At 44.5% G+C, this 21813-nt stretch overlaps 1 protein-coding gene across 6 annotated transcripts in view; it reads left to right on the top strand.

Moving 5' to 3' along the window:
* The first annotated feature begins 1060 nt into the window (after nt 1–1060).
* CEP295 (centrosomal protein 295) overlaps nt 1061–21813 on the top strand; it is a 71509-nt gene continuing 50756 nt past the window's right edge. For 3 of the 6 annotated variants that reach the window (XM_075919302.2, XM_089775753.1, XM_075919300.2), the window contains exons 1-9: nt 1061–1196; nt 1496–1540; nt 3154–3309; nt 6423–6623; nt 9646–9770; nt 11795–11888; nt 14754–14867; nt 17798–17938; nt 20871–21054. In XM_075919302.2, coding sequence (XP_075775417.2) covers nt 3202–3309; nt 6423–6623; nt 9646–9770; nt 11795–11888; nt 14754–14867; nt 17798–17938; nt 20871–21054 — 967 coding nt within the window. In that variant the 5' untranslated portion in view covers nt 1061–1196; nt 1496–1540; nt 3154–3201. Of the gene's footprint in view, nt 1197–1495; nt 1541–3153; nt 3310–6422; nt 6624–9645; nt 9771–11271; nt 11421–11794; nt 11889–14753; nt 14868–17797; nt 17939–20870; nt 21055–21813 lie in introns of those variants that run through there. The other 3 variants (XM_075919301.2, XM_089775752.1, XM_075919303.2) reach the window with 3 other exon arrangements.

Raw genomic sequence — 21813 nt, 5'->3', positions numbered from 1 at the left:
CATCATGTTTTATGCGCAGCATATGGGGTTTCCACAGTGGTCCTACAAATCATGTTTTCACTCCACTGGCAGCTCACCTTTTCCCTGTATACTGTTGTACAGTTTTGGAAGTATTTTCAGATGTTTTAACATTTCATTACATATGTCATCCTAGTCCAATGCAGAGTTTTTGCTTTTAGCTATAACTTTTTGAAGTTTCTTTGTACAGGTTTCAGTTAATGTCAAATCCCCATCTTCCTCCCACCTTTTCTAGTTCTCAGAGACTTCTATATTATTAGATTTCACCATAGCTAACATTGTAGAATATTTCTGCTAAGGGTCCACTCTTCCTTCAATTAAAGCTTTTATTTCCCCTTTACTTTCTGCAATACTCCAGGGTAGCTCATATGGGCGCCACCCTCAGCTCTAGCCCTTGCACGAACTAGCACAACCAGGGACAGCTACCCAGTTGGCAGGCTTGGAAGAATGTTAAAAGGCTTTGTTTTTTAAATATCGTCTGTGAGGGTTGCCCCCTGTGACTGAAGCTATCCTGGGAGATTTATTTTCCCCATCTGGAAGGCCAGGACAAGCCTATTTAGAGTCCCCCGTCTCCAGAGCCTAAGCGCCTTGACTAATAATTTCATTATATCCGCGTTTTCCCTTCACTCTCTCCCGCCCACTGTCTCTGTTCTAGCTCTGGCACCGCCACCCGTAACCGCCAAGGCGCTCCCCTGCGAGCGAGCTCCCAGTACTAGTCCCCCTCCTAGCCCCACACAAAATGGCGCTTCATTCCTTCCCGCCCGCAGTCCAGAGGCGCGTTTTTATCTCCCCTCCCACAGACACTGCGTAAGTAACTAGCGCGCGCAGCTAATTCCTACAGCTACCAGCCCCTGACACTACACCGGCCAATCACGGCCCGTCTTAGTTACCATTGGCCAATAGGCACGGCGATGCCACCATAGGGGCGTTCCCACCTGCAAACCTTCTCATTGGCTCGCGCCCAATCACTGGTTCGTGTGTTGAACCAGTCGCTGAGCTCCTTCCTGGCGCATGCGTATTGTAAGTTATCTGTTCTAAACCCGCAGGCGGTTGGCTTCGCGCGTTTCCCTTAGTCACTGGCGGGCGATTCGAGCTATAGCGGATGTGACGACATAGGCCTCGGCCCAGTGGCCGGAAGAAGCCGTTTGAAACGACGGAGGCTGGTGCGCGGCGGGTAGGTGAGGTTGGTAGCAGGGTTGCGGCAGGGAGTGGCGCGTGTTAGCTCCCCGCAGATTCGCCCAGCCGTGCCCGGCTCCCTGGTGCTGTTGCGGCGGCAGGCGGGCGTGGGACGTCCCGTTTGGCTTGGCGCGGTGCCGCCGCCCTGGATCCCCTCTCCCCTTGAAAGCTTTATGCGTGTGCCCGGGGCTGGGGGCGGCTGTGCCGCGTGCCCGGCGCCCTCTGTCGAGGGGCTGCTCTGTGTGAAGCCCGCTTGACGGGAAGGCAAGGCGCTAACTCCTCCACGTCCCTCCATTTGCAGAGTCTGCTTGTCCTTTGAGCCCTGATCCTGAGAGGAGACGGAGAGGTAGGTGGAGGCGGAGTCATGGGGTAAAGCTGTGTGTGGCTGCTAGTCTGTAACAAACGTTTGGGAGTGCTCCCCTCCATACCTTCCTACCTGCCCTAACTACCTTGCACTCCTTGTCCACTAGTGACCTCAGAGTCAAAAAGGCCAGTGTAGAGTGGCAGGTTTAGTGGCTTGAGTGATAAATAGGGCTGTCAAGCAATTAAAAAACGAATCAAAATTAATTGTACTATCAATGAGGGCATACATAAGCATGGCTATACTGGGTCAGATCAAAGGTCCATCTAGCCCAGTATCCTGTCTTCTGAGAATTGCCAATGCCAAATGCCAGGGAGAGTGAACAAAAACAGTCATCAAGTGATCACTCTCCTGTCATTTATTTCCAGCCTCTGACAAACAGAGGCTAGGGACAGTGTTTCTACCCATCCAGGCTAGCAAGCATTGATGGACTTAACCTCCATGGCTACGTCTCGATTGCATCCCTTTTTCGTAAAAGGGATGCAAATTAAACTTATCACAGTTATTAATGAAGCGGGGATTTAAATCTCCCCTGCTTCATTAGCATAAAAATGGCTGCCGCTTTTTTTGGGCACGGAACTTTGCTGGAAAAAAGCGCCAGTCTAGACGTGGATCTTTTGGAAAAGAAAGCCTTTAGTGATATTTTAAGAGGGATAAGGGATCTTTCGGAAAAGGCTTTATTTTCTGAAAGATCCGTGTCTAAACTGGCACTTTTTTCCAGCAAAGCTCCGTGCTGAAAAAAGCGGCAGCCATTTTTATGCTAATGAAGTTGGGGAGATTAAATCCCCACCTCATTAGCAATTGTGATACGTCTAATTTGCATCCCTTTTACGAAAAAGGGATGCAATCTAGACATAGCCCATGAGTTTATCTAATTTTTTTGGGAACCTTGTTCAGGATCCTGGTCTTTACAGTATCCTCTGGCAAGAAGTTCCACAGATTATGTGCTATGTGAAGAAAAACTTCACATGTTCCACTATGTGCTATGTGAAGAAAAACTGCCATTTGTTTCTTTTAAAGCTTCCACTTGTTAATTTCATTTGGTGACCCCCTTAATTCTTATGTTATGGGAACAAGTAAATACCTTTTTTATGTACTTTCTTCACACTAGCCATGATTTTATAGACCTCTATCATATCCCCCTTAGCCTCCTCTTTTCTATGCTGTAAAGTCACATTAATCTCTCCCCATTTGACAGGTTTTCCATACTACTTATAATTTTTATTGCCCCTTTCTGAACTCTTACCATTGTATGACAATACATATTTTTGGAATAAGGCGACCACATCTGTATGCAGTATTCAAGATGTGGGTGTACCTTGTATTATGCAGAGGCAATAAAGATATTCAGTCCCTTTTTTAATGATTCCTTATATTCTGTTAGTTTTTTTTTTGACTGCCATTGCACATTGAGTGGATGTTTTCAGAGAAATATCCATAATGACTCCAAGATCACTCTCTTGAGTGATTATAACTAAATTTGTCCCCATCATTTTGTATGTACAGTGTATTTTTCCAGTGTATGTTACTTTGCATTTATCAATATTAAATTTCATTTGCCATTTTGTTGTTGAATCATCTCCTTTGCTCTTACTTAGCTTGAGCAGCTTAGTGATATAGAAGACAAATATTCAGTGTATGCAAAAATGAAAAGAAAAGTGGCAAAAGGTGGGAGACTGAGGCTTAGTCCTAACGAAGAAGCTTTACTTTTGAAAGAAGAATATGAAAGACGACGAAGATTAAGGTTGCAACAGGTATGTCTGCATTGTCAGCTATACTTTTTGTTTAGAAAAACAATCTACATTCTACTTCTTTAAATGTACTATTAAACAGCAAAATTTGTAGTTTGGTAACACATTGTCTTTGTTTTGCGGAGTAAGTTTGTCAAATGCGTTCATTATCAATTCCTTCCATGTTTTGCAGTGGTTTCTCTCTTTAGTGCTCTGTTCATGCTCCTTGGGGTTTTATCCTTGATCCTTTCTTTCCTCTACTAGGGATGTTAAAATGTTTAACTGTTGATATTTTTCAGCAGTTACACGTTAGGGAAGTTAGATATCAATTATTTTAAAAATCGTGTAGCTGCAATAATTTTTAACCATTACATAGTTACTAAAATACCTGCCCCCAGGGAGGGGGCAGGGCTGGCAGCCAGTGCACTTTCAACCCCACTCCCAGGGAGCCCCCTGCCACCCAGTACTGCTGCCTCTGTGTCACAGGCAGCAGCATGGGATGACAGGTGGAGATAGTCCAGGAGGGGATCCTGTTTAAAAACTGACTCCCCATGCAGACCAGATCCTGCATGCCACCCCGCACCGCTCTTTGATACAGAGGCAGCAGTGTGGGGTTGCAGCCGCTCTGTTCGTGTGGGACCCAAGCTCATGGGAAACGGGCTATTCAGCCAGCTCCTCCCAAGAACTAGCCCTCACTGCTGCCTCTGTGGGAGGCAGTAGGGGTGGGCAAGTGGCTCTGCGGGAACCAGCATGTGTGGAGAGCTGGCTTGAAAGCTGGCTTCTCACAGGCACCGCCTCCCAGCTTTTCCTCCCCTGATACAGAAGCAGCAATCAGGAGGGGGTGTAAGCCCGGTCTTATTGGTTAATAGTTTTAACAGCTATAACATCCCTATTACATGTGGGGTGACACTCAACTGCCCAGGAGCCGGAGCACATGGGGATCCGGTGTTCCCGCGCTGCTGCCTCTGATACGGAGGCAGCAGCATGGGGCAGGAGGGCAGGCAGACTGGGAATTTGCATGTATCTCTGAAGGTTAATAGATGAGCTCAAGCACATCGGTTATCAGTGAGCATGGTTACACTTTCACATCCCCATCTTCTACACATCTATTTTCAGATGTGATTGTTCAGGGGCATCTCTTGTAAGGATCTTAAGGACTAGTTGACAAGCAAATATTTATTGGATAGGCAGCTGGCTAGTTGTTCCCCTCCCCCCTGCTGCCTCTATCAGATAGAGGCAGCGAAGAAGGGGTACTTCAAGGCGGCAGCGCCATGTGGAGCCCGGGCTCAGCTGGGGACTCCCCAGCTGATCCTGGGCTCCGTGCGGCATTTCCACAGAACCTGAGATCAGCTGGAGATTCCCTAGCTACCCATGGATTCTGGGGAAATGGCGCAAGGAACCCGTGGTCCCCCGCTGACCCCAGGCATTGTGTGGCATTTCAAATCGGCAGCACAACATGGAGCCCGGGGTTAGCCCTGAAGTGGCGCAGCAGAGGAGCTGGAGTGCCAGCGTAAGCTCTCCAGTGCTGGTGTGGCTCTGAGCCTTGAGCCCGCTGACCCCAGACTCCGTGCTGCGCTTCCACTTTTAAATGCACAAGAACCCCCTCTGGGGACTTTTGTATCCTTCTAAGCTGACTCGCCAGCTTGACTTCCCGCTGCCACTGGGCTGCATGCTGAGTTCCGCATTCCTCCTTTGAAATGTACAAGAGCCCTCGCTGGAGGAATGCAGAAGTGCCTACTCGACTAAATAACCAGTAGTTAACATCCCTAATCTCTTCATATGTCTCTTTGCTCTTGAGGTATTACTTCCATGCAAACATACATCCTTGACTGCCTTTTAGACATTCCTTCTAGATCAGGGGTAGGGAACCTCAGGCCTGGAGGCTGGTTGCGGCCCCCTACTTGCCTAGGTCTGGCCCCCGAGGTTCAGAACCTCCCCAGCATTGGCAAGGTTGCACTGGTGCTCCAGCTCCCCTGCTGCCCCAACGCAAGGCTGGAGCACACAAGATCTATTAGGCTGGGCCCCCTTAGCTCAGGTGGACAAGGGGAATCTGGGTAGGGTCTTTCTCCTCAGTTGGGGGCCACGTCAGTGAGGGTCCCCACCCCCTTGTGTGTGGCTCCTGACTGATTTAGCAGTGCATCATCTAGAAAAGGAGCGGGGAACCTTTTTTGGGTCAGTGGACAGAAAAATCGAACTAAACATGATTAAACTGAACTTCACTTTCCACTTAAACTTCTTTTTTTCTTTGGTCACCTTGTGAGGGGTGGGGTTTCTATGATTCTTCATATACATAGCTTTGTGCCTTAATATGAAATTGTGGACTCTTCTCTTTCCATCCATGTGGTTGATAAATCCTATAATTCTTGCCTAGGTAAGATATTTAAAATCTACCTCTTTCTCCATACCTACTGCAGTCCTACTTGTATTTATGCCCTTCAACTACTGCAATCTTCCTGTCATTGGCTTCCTGGATTCCCATTGGCTTCCTGCATTCAATACTATTTAATTGTCTACTTCAGCTTCTGCTGTGCTTGGCGCCTCTTTAAATGGCATTATTGGTTCCTTTTGATAGGAAATGTGAGCATCTCGCTTTTTAAAGTTCTTCACAACCTGCCTTCTAATTACCTTTACACCCCCCTAACTTTCTGGGGTAAAAATGCTGCATTTCCTATTTCCTTGTACATTCACTATTTAGATTGTATGGTCTTTGGGCAGAGACTTTTTCCTGTTTACAAATAGTAATCTTTCAAATATACATTCGTCAGAACTCACTGATTTGGCAGGGATATGTTGTAATAACTTGTGAGATTTGTTTGCTTTCCTCTTCCTAATTCTCTGTTGACTGAGGTGACTTTTTTCTGGTATCAAGAGAAGGATATTAAATGCATAATTGAATTATGGCTGTTAATGATTGTTCAACTGTAGTATATGAATAGTCTTAAACCTTTATTTAAGATTTTTACTTTGGAAGAAGGAGAATATAGAAACTTACACATAAATTATACTCAGAATCCAATGAGATTGATCTGAATAATCAATATATTGGTTGAGACTGAAAGAGTCACTAGCAAGTTGATTAAAGGTCTGCTAAAAAATAAACAGATAAATCACTTGTAAAATATAATTTACTTGCTCAGGTGAGAGAGCAGGAGAGGCACATTGCATTGCAGATAAGACAAGAAGTGAAACAGAGGAGAGATGAGCAGCTACATCAGTTGGCAGAGGAACTCAAAGCAGAGTGGTGGAAAGCACAAAATCAGAAGATTAAAGCCTTGGAAAAACTGTATCTATCAAGTTTAAGGGCTGTGGGAGAAGGACATAGACAGGCAAAGGAAAACGTAAGTAAATAGATCATGTAATATTGTCACAATCGAGGTTCTTAGAAAGTATTGAACTAAAATTATCAATATTATTGCTTCCCTGACACTTCTGACCTTACACTTTTAGTGCCTGAAGTAATACATTAAAAAAAGTCACTTGAAAACTTTGCAAAAATATTGACATACACCTTTTTAACAAATATGTATTCATGAGATAAGCCATGGTGTGTGAAATCATAAAAGTTTTTATGGGCATTTATTTACAACTACATTGTTTTATAAGGGGTAAAAATCATCAGTCCTGAGAGCTCAAAACAGCCACTAATAGATGCGTTTTAGGAAGTAATTTCTCTTATTGGCAGGTTTTACCCTGTAGACCAATAATGTTTTCTTGTGACCTGGTGTAGGTCACTGTCAGACAAAATGGACAACTGGTTTGACTCAGAAATGTCATCTGTAAGACACATTTCTTCTGAAGTTTGCCTAAAACATGCTATGAACGAGATACATGATAGTGAATGGCAGTGTAAAAGTTTTATTGGTATGCATTTGGGATAACTTGTTTGCTTCTTGTGTAAAGGCAGTCATTCTAAACACATACCAAAAAAATGGTTATACACTGTCACATGTTTTTTGAAACAGGCATGTGAATGTGTATGAACATTTTTACAAAAATTCAGTGCTGACCTTGATTTAAGTTAGGAGAAAAGAAAGCTGCATACTAAATTGCTGGTTCTAGCTAAATGGTAAGAGGAGTTCTTGAACAAATGGACTCTCAGATGAACAGACAGATACACAGGTGCACATTTCTAAAATATATAGATAGACTTCTATACCCTAACCAACTCCGCAGGGAAACTCTCTGGGCCCAAGTCAGCTAGTACATGTCAGCTGCAAATGTCTAGTTTCTGTGTTGGCGTATAATAAGTAAGTCAGGAGACCTAGCTCTGCTACAGATTTCCTGCATGACCTTTGCCTCAGTTTCTCCACCTATAGAAAGGGGATCATGCTACTTCACCTGGTGTTGAGACATAATTATGACTCTGAAGTGTTTTAATATCATAGGTGGAATGTACTGTGGAAATGCATAGTACTGTAATAAGAGGAGGCAACTAATTGCAAAGGGTAGAGTTACATTTGATATATCCTAGTAACTGGCAACAGCACAAAAAGGATGTGGTATTATAATGAGCTTTTGCCAAAATATTGTTGATAAATCATGGTGATGTTTCTTTGAAATGTTTGTACACTACTATGAAATTAGTACTTTGAACAATTCTTGCTTCCAATATATGAAGCTAGCAGTCAGAGAATAAATGCAGAGGAATGCTTAACTTTTCAAACTGTTTCATGGAATAGAGGGAGGGAATGCATGGCAAATTTGTTAGTATTTACTGTCTTCCTTCTTTATTTGTATAATGAAGAGTGTAAGGCAGCGTTTCCCAAACTATGGGCCGCAGCCCAGTACCGGTCTGCCGGGAAAAAATACCGGGCCTTAGCATGACTGCCAGGGTGTTCCAGGCTCCCGGAGTGCCTGTGCAGCGCCAGGTCCCCCAACCCCTGGGCCCCGCTGGGCGGAGGATGCAGCCGGCTGTTCCGGGATCCCGGCATATGCATAGTGAGAGGAGAGCGGGGGGGCAATTGCCCCCGGGCACCACAGTGCGGGGGGGGGGGGGGGGGGCGCCACACTGGGCGGAGGATGCAGCCGGCTGTTCCGGGATCCCGGCAGAGGCATAGTGAGGGGAGAGCGGGGGGCCAGTTGCTCCCGGGCACAACAGTGGGGGGGGGGGGGGATGACGCCAGGCTGGGCTGCGGCGGTGGGAGGTGCTGGAAACCCAGCACTGGACTCAAGGGAGGGAGGGGCAGGGAATCAGTGCTGGCCTCAGCATGTCTGTGCGGTTTGGGGGAAGGTGCAGGGAAACGGGGCTCAGCTGTGCTGTGGGGGAGGCATGTAGAGAACCAGTACGGGGCTCAACTGGGCTGAGGTGGATGGAGGAAGGCATAGGGAACAGAAGGGCAGCTCAGCTGAGCTGCAGAGAAGTGGTGCTGCACTCCCTTGGATTGTGGGGATGGTTTTGGGGGATGTGCAGGGAACCAGCAGGGGTGGGCAGCTCAGTTGGGTTGCAGGGGAGGGAGGCACAAAGAAGCCTAGTGGGGTAGGGGGGAACCAGGAGCCCTGAAATGATCTGCCCTGGTCCCTAAAATCCCTCATCTGGGATGAATCCGGTCCAGAGGGTGCCAGACCAGGGATGTCCAACTCCTACCCAAGTGCCCTCCTTGCATGCTCCCTCCTAGCTAGATACTCTGCCCCCAATTTGGTCCTGCTCCCGCCTCCCGGAGTGCCCATGCAGCATCAAGTCCTCTAGGCCTGGGCTGGGCGAAAGATGCAGCCGAATGTTCCAGGCTCCCGGAGTGCTCATGCGGCGCCGGGTACCCCAAGCCCTGGCCCAGGCTGGGTGGAGGATGTAGCCGGGTGAAATAGTGAAATTTATTCATTTTTCATTCTTTTTTTTTAATATGCATTTATATTTTTGGGCTGCAAAAACGAGTACTGAAAAAAGGGTTCCAACTAAAATAAAAAGTTTGGGAAACCCTGGTCTAGCCAGCTTTCTAACCATCTTACAGTCCATTTATCCAATCCATATTCCCTTAACTTGCTGGCAAGAATATTGTGGGTGACCGTATCAAAAGCTTTGCTAAAGCTGGGACTGGGGGCTTTCGGAGGACCAGATATAACTTATTTGCATATTTATCATTTGCTTAATGAATATGCATATGAATGTTACCAGTCCTCCAAAAGCTCGTGAATGGATTTACTGGTCCCCATGTCAAAAAGTTTGGGAACGCCTGGTATAAGGGGAAATGATTATCCTGAGGATTTTGATTCTTGTAGCATGGAAATTTGTCATTGTGTTTAATGCAGTCATATAAGTTGCTGTTTGTCAGCAGCAATACTTGAATTATCATGTTAATAGTATTATAAGTAATTAGAATCTGGGCAAAGTGTTTATTATAACATTCATTACATTTTATTGTAAAGGAACCTGATTTGGTGGCTCTGGCAAAGCAAGCAGAGGAAAGGAAACAAAGAGCAGAGAAGAGACATAAAGAAGCCCTGAAACAACAGAAAACTCAAAAAGAAAAATTGTTGAAAGAGCAAACATGGTATTTAGTTGTAATTTTTCTTAAAAGTACAGACTATAGTGCATAAAGAGTGAAATGCTGGAACACTGAGACTTCTTGTTTGGATTTGTTTGTAGTTTAGGAATTCCATGTAGTGCTAGCTGATGTTATGGAGTTTGGTAAGAATTGTAGCTTGAGAAACAGAGGAATAAAATGGTCAAAAGCACTAAATGGCTCAAGAGACTATCTGTGGGATGAAGGGCCTTGTACTCTTCTCACTGATTTCCACCTACTTGAGTAGCTGACAGCAATTCAGGGACATATATTAAATTAATTGATCTTGGTTCAGTTCATGAGGGACACATACCTATTTCATAAAATCCACCACTATGTATGTCACTAGCTGTCATGCTTTGTGTTCTCAAAGGATGAGTTCAAACTTGGTTGGATATGAAAAAATAAATAATATGCTTTAGAACAGATATGGGCAATAATTTTTGGTGGGAGGCCACTCTAAGGTTTTGGAAAGTGGTCAAGGGCTGCACTTTTCTGTGGAGGAGATGTGGGGTCTAGGATGGAGGCTGGGTACAGAAGGATGCATGGGGTAAGGGACTAGGGTGCAGGAGACAGTGTGAGGTTTGAGAGGGAGTTTGGGTGAAAGAAGGAGTTATGACCCTGGTCAGGTGGTTGGAGTACAGGGTCTGGGAGTGTTTTTCGGTGCAGGAGAGGATTCTGGCCTGGAGGAGGGGTATAGGAGGGGATACAGAGCCTGGGAGGGAGTTGTGACCTAGGGCAGGGGAGTGCAGAAGGTTTGGATGGTGACTAAGGGGAAAGAATTGGGGTCTGGGAGTGGCATGGGTGTCAGAGGCAGGCTCTGGCTAGGAGGCGCTTACCTAAGCATCTCCTGGCCAGCACCCCCAAGCCAGGCTGGGATCCCTGCCTGCTGCAACCCCAGATCACTCAGGGTACATCTCAACTACATCCCTCTTTTGAGAGAGGGATGTAAATTAGAGATATCGAAATTGCAAATGAAGCCAGGATTTGACTTTCCTGTGCTTCATTTGCATAATCGCATCACGGCGTTTTTTCGAAAAATGCTATTTTGAAAGTGAAACCGCAGTCTAGATGCAGTTCTTTTGAAAAGAAAAGCCTTTTTTGAAAGATCCTGTAAACTTCATTTTTCTGAAAAAACGCTGTGACACGATTATGCAAATGGAATGCAGGAAATTCAAATCCTGGCTTCATTTGCAATTTCGATATGTCTGATTTTCATCCCTCTTTCAAAAGAGGGATGTAGTCTAGACATAGCCTTAGAGCCGCAGGCTGTTCCCTCTGTGGCTCTCAGCTCCTGAAGGGGGAAGAGTCTTGTGCTGCCCCCATCACCCAGGCCAATCTCTCAGCTCCTATTAGCTGATTGTTTGCAAACAATAAGAGCTAAGAGATTGGCTGGGGTCAGTTCCTATTGGCTAGCTGTTTCTGGCCAGAAGGAGCTGAAGACTGAGCTAGCGCATGGAGATCACACACAGCCTCCTCCTTTTTCCAGAGCAGAGAGCTGCTGCACTGTGCTTTAAACCCACCATGTATCTGAGGGTCCCAGCAGGTGGTCTGTGGGCCGGATCCAGCCCCCGGCCATATTTTACCCAGCCCTACTTTAGAAGATAGTACTACTGGAGGAGAGAGAAAGCATTGTAGGTAAGTTTGTGTACATGTGAAAAGTGAAAGTGGGATGACTGTAGTGACACGTGCAACCCTGTGATATTCAGGAAAACTATTTGAAAGGCAGGTGGGAAGTTGATTTTGTTCGGAAGGTTGTGCTCTCTGCGATTCTGATCCCTTTTTGAATATCTGCATTAATTCAAGAAATTGATTAGTCAGTGCTTTCTTTCATTTTTAGTTTCCCGTTCACTGTGATAAAATTATTTCTTCTGTTCACTAGCCCCTTGAGAGTAAGGATACATACAAATATTAATTAAAATATGTTTTTAGGTTTACCTTTGATTTTTACACAGTGCTAATATTCCTGTTAGAATGCTTTTTTTCATCCAACCATTCTCTTCTCTCCTAAGGCGAACAAATGCACGTAAGCATGCATTGTACATGGAAAAAGAGAGAGCTGCCAAAATTGCAAGCCTACCACCACCTCCACCTCATCCTTTTGAGGTGAGCATCCAATATGCAGGGATGGCAATAATTTCAGAGTAAAATATAAGCATTACTGTGGCTTTAGACTGTCTCCTGGAAGCATAACATCTGAATTCACTATTTGCACGTTGTAAGTTGCAGCAGTGCACCAAAGACTATTCAGAGGGGAAATTAAAGAATTAATTTAATGTACAAACATATTCCTTGTCTCTAGGTTTTCTTTTTTAATTTGTTTTTAGGTGATGTGGTTTTCTTAATTAATGAGCTCTGTCAATCTTTACTACTACTAAGACAATATAAGTCAGAGTTTTAATGCTCTTCTTTCAAATTCATACACCGTCCCAGTGGGGTACTTTATTTTGAGCCTATAACTCAGAGCTTGAGGAGTCTGTTAGATTTTTTTTTTCAGCGGTTTTCTTATTTTCTGTGTTAAATTTGTGAAATGTAGAGTACAGAATATATGCTAGTACCATTCATTCTGTTAAAACTGGTGCTTTAGACAAGTGAGTAAAAACTAGAACCCTAATCTTACAGCAGGAGTGGGCAATAATTTGTGACCAGAAATTTTTGAAGTGGCCCTGGGCCTCCCCAGAAGGGGTGGAGCTTTGGGCAGAAGGGGCAGGGCCAGGATACTTCCGTGCTTCCCCACCCATGGACCCTGATTGGGGAGTATGCTAAGTCTACCCCTGAGCCCTTGGTGGTGGGAGGACACTTCGTGGAGCTGTGGGGAGGTAAAAGATAGGATTACAAGGGCAACACTTATAATGCAATATATGTTGGCTATCTTGCTGTTCAAATTGCTGGGCTGTGCCAAAATGGAGAACCATGGATTGAGGCGCAGAGAAAATCTAAAAAGATATAGAGATGGGTATAGAGGACTGGAGAAATCCTATGTAGAGGTGGCATGGCATCTGACTTCCTGGTTTTGGAATGGGGAACTCTGAAGGAGACATGAGTTAGATGCATATGGAGCAGACAGTACATTTGTGGGGCAAGAGTGGCGCTGAGGCGTAAAAAGGACCCCAAGAGCAGAGTTATAGGGTATATATGGATGAGATATGAGTTGAATGTGTTGAAGTTTTCAATGGGGATAAAGGCCAGTCTTTACCTCTGCTGCATTTGTTTGTCATATCTTAGAAGCATGACTCCCATCCTCTTACATAACATCTATGGGACACTAACATCTGCAGGAGGGAAATCTTGCTTTGGTGGGCTGATGCCACTTTCTTCACGTTATACACCAATCCATTACCAAACTAAGTGATTGGGCAACAAAATGGCAAATGATAATTAATGTTGATAAATGTAAAGTAATGCACATTGGAAACAACAATTCCAATTATACATACAATATAATGGGGACTAATTGAGCTACAACTACTCGAGAGAGATCTTGGAATCATTGTGGATAGTTCTCTGAAAACATCCACTCAATGTTCAGCAGCAGACAAAAAAAGCAAATAGACTGTTAGAAATAATAAAAAATGGGACAGAGAATAAGACAGAATATCTTATTGCCTCTACATAAAACCATGGTATGCCCACATCTTGAATACTGCAAACAGATGTGGTCACCTCATCTCAAAAAAGATATATTGGCATTGGAAAAGGTTCAAAAAAGGGTAACAAAAGTGATTGGGGTTTGGAACGGGTCCTATATGAAGAGAGCTTAAAAAGACTTGGACTTTTCAGCTTAGAAAGAAGGGATATGATAGGGTCTATAAAATCACGACTGTTTTGGAAAAAGTGACTAAGGAAAAGTTATTTACTTATTCTCATAATATAAGAACTAAGGGTGAGCAAATGAAATTAATAGGCTGCAGATTTAAAACAAAGTTTTCACACAGCACATAGTCAACCTGTGGAACTGCTCTCCAGAGGATATTGTAAAGACTAGGACTTTAATGCACTTCAGAAAAGTGCTAGATAAATTCATAGAGGTTAGGTCCATCAATGGCTATTGGCTAGGGACACCATTCCTACCCATCCTAGCCTCTGTTTGCCTGGAAATGGATGACAGGAGAGGGATCACATGATGATTACCTGTTGTGATCCCATCCTCTGGGGCATCTGGTATTGGCCACTGACAGCAGACAGGATAGTGGACTAGATGGACCTTTGGTTTGACCCACTATGGCCGTTCTTAAGTTATATGCAGGACTTGACAGTCTGTTGAATCTACTCGCCTTTGGCAAGTAGATTTCAGCCCGGCACCTCGTTTACCGGCGGCATGTGCATGCTCAATGCAGCTCTTGCGCATGTGCAGTGTGGGGCTGGCGAGTGGCTTTTGCCGTGGTTCGTCAAGCCCTGGTTACATGTATGTTCATTAGGCACTTGTTTTAAAAAGCTCAGAGAAGTTCTGAAACAAAGTTTGAAGATTTGTTTCAGTAAAGTCTTGCTAACACAGCGCTCCTCCTCCACCACCACTTTGCACATATTTTGCAGGAGCAGCATAGACATTTGCTAATATAAGTAATGTCTCTTCTTGAACAGAACTTCTAGAACTTCTGCTACCATCAAAAGATATTTTGCCATTTTTAAAGAGTGTGGTTGAGATTTTACTTTTTGCTCTTTGTTGAAGGTATGGTTGTCCATCATTTTGGCAGCTGCTGTAAATCGGGTCTCTGTTGGTACATAAAAACAAAACACTTTTTAAGGTAACACTATTGAAAATTGGAGCCGTACCTTAAGATTAATGACATTTGGTGAGGAGTTTGCTCTCAGTCACTAAGCCCTCCTGTTATGCCTCTTGTTGAATGTGGTTTGTTAGTTAATAATAAAAGTTGGGAGATCTCTGCAAATTGTTTATTTATGCTCCATTTAACTCAATGGAAAACAGTGCTACTGTAAAGTAACTGGTTATTTGTACTTTCTGCTTTTTAGGACTTTGAAGTGAAAAGAATGCCTACAGTAAAAGTCTATAATGCTGACAGTTTTTCTGTTACTCATCACCATCTTTTTGAACCTTATGTGGATAGAGAAATGGACACAACACAGGTGACTGATGTCAAATATGTCTATGGTATACACTTGCCTATAGCAGTTTCGTTGCATTGTATCTATGGATTTGAAATCGGCAGCAACGGATATTAGTTTCACAAAAATCTAAGTTTAAAAAAATCTAAGAATTAGTATAGCATAATTAAAAGAAAGACATGCATACTAATTATGTGTTTGTATTCAGGCTCCAATTCTGCAAATACTTACTCACTTGAATAGCCTATTATGTTTGGTAGGACTACTTGCTTATCTAAAATTACCCAGGATTGTTAAATGTATGAAGGATAATGTCCTGAAGACTAAGAGCAGATTCATCAGAGTTTGTTTCATGTGTGAAACTTATTCCTCCATTTGTTGCTAATGTTCCTCCATTTGTTGCTACCTATGTATCCTTGTTTATGGGCCACGAGTAGTCATATGTAACTCGGGGACTGCCTGTATAAGTCGGATCCGCACTTACGAACGGGGTTTTTCTCGCCCCGGAACTCGCAGGCGGCGGGACCACCCAGACGCGCAATGGTCCCGCCACCGCGTCCTCCGGGGCGAGAAAAGCTGCTCCGGGTGTCCCTGTTCTGCTGGGGACCCCTCCCAGCAGACCAGGGACACCCGGAGCAAAGCCGCAGAGGCGGCGGGGTCCCCGCCTCCAAGGCTTTGCTCCGGAACAAAGCTTTGGAGGCGCGGGACCGCACCGCCTCCAAGGCTTTGCTCGGGGTGTACCTGGTCTGCTGGGGACCCCTCCCAGCAGACCAGGGACACCCCGAGCAGACCAGGGAGACCCGGAGCAAAGCCGCAGAGGCGGTGGAGTCCCCGCCTCCAAGGCTTTGCTCCGGGTCTCCCTGGTCTGCTTGGAGGGGGAGGGGGGCGCAGCTAGTGCGCCCTTCCCTCCTTCCCCCCCCCCCCCCCCCCCCCCCAGCAGACCAGGCTTTTGTTGTGAACGCCTGGGGTAGAGCAGCTGGGGTGTTTCCGGGTTGGTCCTGGGGGGACCTACCCGGCAGCGCCCCAGTTGTTCTGTCCGAGGCTCCAGAGTCAGCTGCTGTTGAAACTGATCAGTGGCTGATTCCAGGAAGCTGGGGGCAGAGCAACTCTGCCTCCGGCTTCCTGTAGTCAGCCCCTGGTCAGTTTCAGCAGCAGTGGCTGAATCTGGAGCTAGTTCCGAGTTACGTACAAATTCAACTTAAGAACAAACCTATAGTCCCTATCTTGTACGTAACCCGGGGACTGCCTGTAACTTTCTTCAGCTTTTAGCAGCCAGATTTCAGAAGGTTCTTGCTTAGCAAAACTCACAAGGATATATTTTCCATATGTTTCTGTAAAAACGTAGTTTTGTATTTTACAACAGAAAAAATAAGCAGTCTAGAATAACATCAAATGTATGTCATTACATTCAGTTTTATATCTTGCATTGAATGAAAAATCCTGGTTGTTTTTTGGTGTTATCAATCTACCTTAAACATTGTATAAGGAATTGTACCTCCCTTACCAGGTTGTACCTTTGTACCTTCCTTAACCAGGACTCTGTGGTCCAGCACCATTCAGGGCCGGCCCACAACATTTTTGCACCTGAGGCGGGGAGCTCAAATGATATCCCCATACTTCCTCACTTGGGCCAAAACTTTGAAAGGTTTCAATTCTGCCTTCTTCCTGTTCTACTCCTCTCATGGTACTGCTCTGCTACCTACATATGCACCAGCAGCAGACACAGTTTTCTACACTCTTGGTCCCAGTGGCGCTCCCCACAGTCTGGCATTGAGGTAGTTGCTTCAGTTCGCCTCATGGTAGGGCCAGCTCTGGTCCAGCAGGACCATGGATATTCTTGGACCACAGGGTCCAGGCATAAGGAGGTCAGACCTCAGGGCAGGAGTGGGGAAGAATGGGCAACTCAACCAGTATCCCCACGTTGAGGGAAGGGGGGAGCACAGCAGGGAGTTCTGGCCCCTTCTGCTCAGCGGTAGCAAGGGGTCCTAAAATCTGCTGCTGCCACAGAGCTCTAGCCTGGGGAGCTGTGGCTGGTAGGGAGCAACGGGGTTTGGCTGGGGTCCTAGCCGGGGGCAGCATGGGCCATGTTGGGAAGGACCTTTCCTCATTTGGCAAATCCCCTTGTTCAGGACGGGTCAGGTCCCGAGGGTGCCAGAAAAGAGAGGTACAATTTGTAGTGCAGGTTTGACCTCCTTCGTCCAGGCAGGACCCTGACCAGTCCCGAATGAGGGGATTTGCCAGACCAGGAGAGATCCCTCCCAACATGGCCTGTGTTGTCCTGCTGCCTCAATCTAGGGCTCCAGCCTAGCCCCATTGCTGCCTGCTTGGCCATGACTGCCACTGGAGTTGGAGCTCCACAGCTGGGGATAGAGCTCTCTGGTTGCCATCAGAGCTCTTTAGCAAGTGCTGGAGTGCGACGGCTGCTGGAGCTCACCGTCGGAGCACTGCCGCTGCCATCCCTGAGCTCTGTGGCTGCTACTGCAGTCCCCGAACACCGGGGCCAGAGTTCCACGGCTACCACTGCTGGGCCCCAACTACCACTTGGCCACAGGGGCCAGAGGTCCCTGCTGTGCCACTCACACCTCTGCTCCCTGGCTCTCAGCTGAGTTTCTGTGGTCCAGGAAACAGACCTCTGTGGTTTCCAGACCAGAAAATCTTGGTTAAGAGAGGTACAACCTGTACTTGATACTAGAACAACTTGACATCTCAAAATGAAAGAATTATTGATGTCACTACATACAGGTGCCTTTTTCAGACTTATAAGAACAATTTTGAACTGCTTCAGTTGAGAGCTGTATACGTTTTAAATTGTGAATAGCCATTCATAACTACTTTTTAAAGTAGTCTGGCTGAATAACTACAGAATTGACTACAGAATTACTAATTTGTCAGCTGCATTTGAGTCTTCACAATTATTTATGGTGTTTGAATTGTTACTAATTGACTACCAGCCAGATGCTCGATTAGTAGCTGAAGAGAAAGCAAAGTGGTTGGATGAGCTACAAAAAGAGGAAGAGCGAGAGAGGCGAGAACAACTTGAAAAAGCACATCTGAGAGGAAGTCATGCCTTGAAGATGGTCCATTTGGTACAAGTAAGCAAAATAGAAATATGATTCTTCATAAATGTCAAAATCACCAGCAATAAAAATGAACTGACTACTGGATGAAACTTTCTAGTTTAGTGCTGTCTGGTCCAGCAATATCCGTGACCTGGCATGATTTTTAGTTAGCGGACGTTGACTTATTGAGGGTGTGGCCAAGTTCTCCACAGTCCCATAAAGTTTGTTTACAGCCACAGTACTGTGCTATTGTTTAGTTCTAATGTACTCCTGAATGTCTTCTAGGAGCCCCGTAAGCTGTGGAAGTGTTGGTAATGATACTAGATAATATTGACCTCTAATGGTTCAGCAAATTCTCTGGTTTAGTACCAATTAGGTTGCAAGGCTGCCAGACTAGAGAGGTTCAACCTGTATCGTAAACTGAAATCTAAATTAATTGACTTGAATTAAAACATGCGGACTTCCCGAAATACCTTGAAATAATGGATGTTTTCAAAAGGAATATCCTTAAAATACAATTGTTCTCATGTTGCTCAGCCTTGCAAGTAGAAAGTTCAAAAGGTAAAACAGCAGATCTCACAGGGATTTGAGAATTAAAAGGATGCTGCAGATAGTTCAGGTTTTGTAAATAAAGCCCACATTTTACAAAACCCAATATAGCAAGTTTTCAACACTGGAAAACAAGCCCTGGGAAACAGTAAAAACATTTGCAGTTATATGGGAGGTCTTCAATTGCAAACACTGGAAAAGGAATGTTGAAACCACTATGAGTGTATAAGAAGTAGAAATGGAAATTTTATTTTTAAATTGCCTTTTTTTCCCCCAACATTGCGCACATACAAACATATACATAGCAAATAGTGTCTGAGATTGATTTTTTTTTTTAAAAAAAAAGTGAAGAGAATTCGAGCCATTAATTTTGCAAAGCTTACAAATTCTGCTGATATGCTTTTTAAGTTCTTTGCTCCAAAACTACTTGGCTTGATTGTGAGAACTGCTGCTTCTTTAAGTTAAGGGTTTTTTAATTCAAGTCCTTCTGTGAGAATAAACTGCTTAAAGGGCTCTAAGTTAATAGAGCGATCAGGTACAATTTTGCAGATGCAAAGCTTAAGCATTTCAGAACCCACATTTCTCATCATGCTCTTAAGAGCTATTCTGGTTCATTTAGTGACATTAACATTTTTTAACTTTTTGAATTTAATTTTCATAAAATTGTTATACTGATTTTCTGCAACTCTGGATTGAGTTTTAATGAAGGGTAATGTTTTCAAAAGTGCCTAAGTCAGGGGTGGCCAACCAGTTAGAGACTAAGAGCCAAAATAGCTGTGGGTAGAGTGTAAAGAGCCATGTATTATATATTTATTTTTACCTAGATAGATAGATATAGTACACAAAATGTAGTGATAAAAATAACATTACAGGACATTTCAGACAAAATACAATAAAGTCCCAGTCACAAAAAATTCATGGCCAGTCCAAGTGAAGTCAGAGAACTTGACAAGGAACAAACATCAAACTGGGGAAGGGGGGGGGGGAACCCAACCTTTAAAAATAGAGTAATATTCTCACACTAAAAATAAGCATCCCCACCATGTATTTTAAATTGAGCACTACTGCCCTATTTGGTCCTGAGAAGTGTGTTTTTTGAAAAAGTTCTGTTGGCTGGGTGTTTTCCACTGAGAATCCTATGAGTTTGTAATTCAGTTCTCCCTTGTTACAGAATGCCCAATTACATACTACTTTTTCCCCCACAGAACCTCTGTTCCTCCTTAAGTACACAGGGATGAAGCAGAAATTCGATATTTTTATTATCACCTTTCAGTAAATGGACCCATGCCTTATTTATTGTATAATCCACTGTTGCAGTGAATACAGAATTGTTAATTGCCTCACAGCTGTTTTGTGATGCTTATTACCAAAGTATCTGAGCTCTTAAGAAAGATTAAACAAGTTATGTTTGTAACAGTTCTAGGACGGGTGGATCTTATCTTCATTTTACTAATGATGAGTGAAGGCAGACACAAATTAAGCCCAACATTTGCAAGTGTCCACTAATTTTTTGGAGCCACTGCGATTGGCTACCCAATTTGAGTCATAAAAGACTTCATCTTTTTCTTAGATTCTGTGTAGCTACATCTTTTATTGACTCAGTACTCTTGTTTTTTCATAATTTAAAAAGGATGAAAAGTTTTCTTAAAACCTTTTTCTCTATTTTGGATTAGCAATTTTGGTTCTGCTTAGTATAAAGATCTTGATGGTGACTCGATAATTAGAAAAGTTACATGACAGGACAGAAGTGAAATTTGAGTTTTTAAGAAAGGAATGGATTTTAGTCACTGTAACTCCCTGGTTTTTGTTTAACACTTGGTTAACATAACTAGCGTTTTTTGGGGGAGGGGTAATTCAGTACATCCAATCTCTCAGACATGGTGTGTGAACTAATAATGTATATAACATCTCGTCTAAGACTCCAACATGTCATCAAGAAAAACTAGGGAAGACCAGAATTGATTTTGCTGGTATTTCTGAGTTATAAAATAGACTGAAAACGTTTAAAATAACAGATTTTCAGAACTTTTATACATTATGACATTGCAAAGAGACTACTAGCCCGGTCTTTATAAAAAGCCTTTGCAGGTCAGCAATTTAATAAGGGCCCTGTGTTTTGTTCTGCAGAATAGAAAACTTAAGTAGGGAAAGTAGGTCTACGCGTACATTTTATGAACATTATAGCTGACCTTTCAGTGTTGTTGGCATGAAGAGAGTCATTAATAAATAAGTGTAAGATATTTAGTGATCTACTTTAAGAGGTGTATATGTGCATATATTTAAACTCAGGAATTTTGTATTCTAGTATGAAATATTAAAAAAATCTTGCGGTAGCTAAATGAAAGTGTTTTATTAGTTTTAATGTCAGACTGGATGTGAATGCTAAACTGTTAATTGATGACTTTGTTACTTAAAGGAGCGAGAAACATTAATGAAAGAACTTGAACAGAGGCAGAATATGGACCTGGCACGCAGAAGACACATTGTGGCAAAGATGCCACCACAGCTGTTTGAACCTGCATACAGACGCATGGAAATTAAAGAAGACTGGCAGAGGGAGCTGGAGTTTGCCTTTGAAGATATGTATACTGGAGACAGGAGTAAGCTATTTTGAAAGATCGTTAGCCACTGTCAGCATACATTATTAAAACATCTTTGTAGTGGGAGGTGCAAATTAGGTGTCTTGACAGAATCAAACAGAATTCCTGGGGCTAATCTAGACTATGCTAGAGTGTCAAAAGAGGATATGCAAATTCGGTGGGAATTTGCATATCTTCTTAAATCTCACTTTAGAAAGCAAAGCTTTCGAAAGTGAAAGTAGTTTAGATGCGGCTTTTTCAGTGACCCCCCCACCCTCACCCCCCTCGAAAAGCCTTGTAAGCCTCATTTTTTGAGAGAGTGGCTTTTCAGCAAAGGGGGCGGGGATCGCCGAAAAAGCCACAGCTAAACTGCTTTCAAAAGTGAGATTGAAAGAAGATATGCAAATTCCTGGGGAATTTGCATATCCTCTTTCGACACTCCAGCATAGTCTAGATCAGTGGTCCCCAACGTTGCATGGCTGCCGGGCGCGCGGGGGCGGGGCCACGCACGAGCTGTGCGCCCGGGGGCGGGGCCACCCACGAGCCGCGTGCCCGGGGGCAGCACTGCGCATGTGCCGCGGGGCAGGGGCCGGCAACGCACCCCGCATGGGCCGCGCACCCGGGGCCGCCCACGAGCCTCGCGCCCCAGGCCGGCACCGCACATGTTCCCCGGGGCTGTCCACGTGCCCCGGGCCGGCCCTGCGCATGTGCCGCGCGCCCAGGGGAGGGGCCGCCCGTGTGTCCCGCGCCTGGAGCTGGCACCATGCATGTGCCGCGCAC

The sequence above is a fragment of the Pelodiscus sinensis genome, chromosome 1 (assembly GCF_052426305.1).
Source record: "Pelodiscus sinensis isolate ZL-2025 chromosome 1, ASM5242630v1, whole genome shotgun sequence".
Classification (NCBI taxonomy): domain Eukaryota; kingdom Metazoa; phylum Chordata; order Testudines; family Trionychidae; genus Pelodiscus; species Pelodiscus sinensis.
Note: the sequence above shows the minus strand (reverse complement) of the source record. Positions and strands in the feature narration are given on the sequence as shown.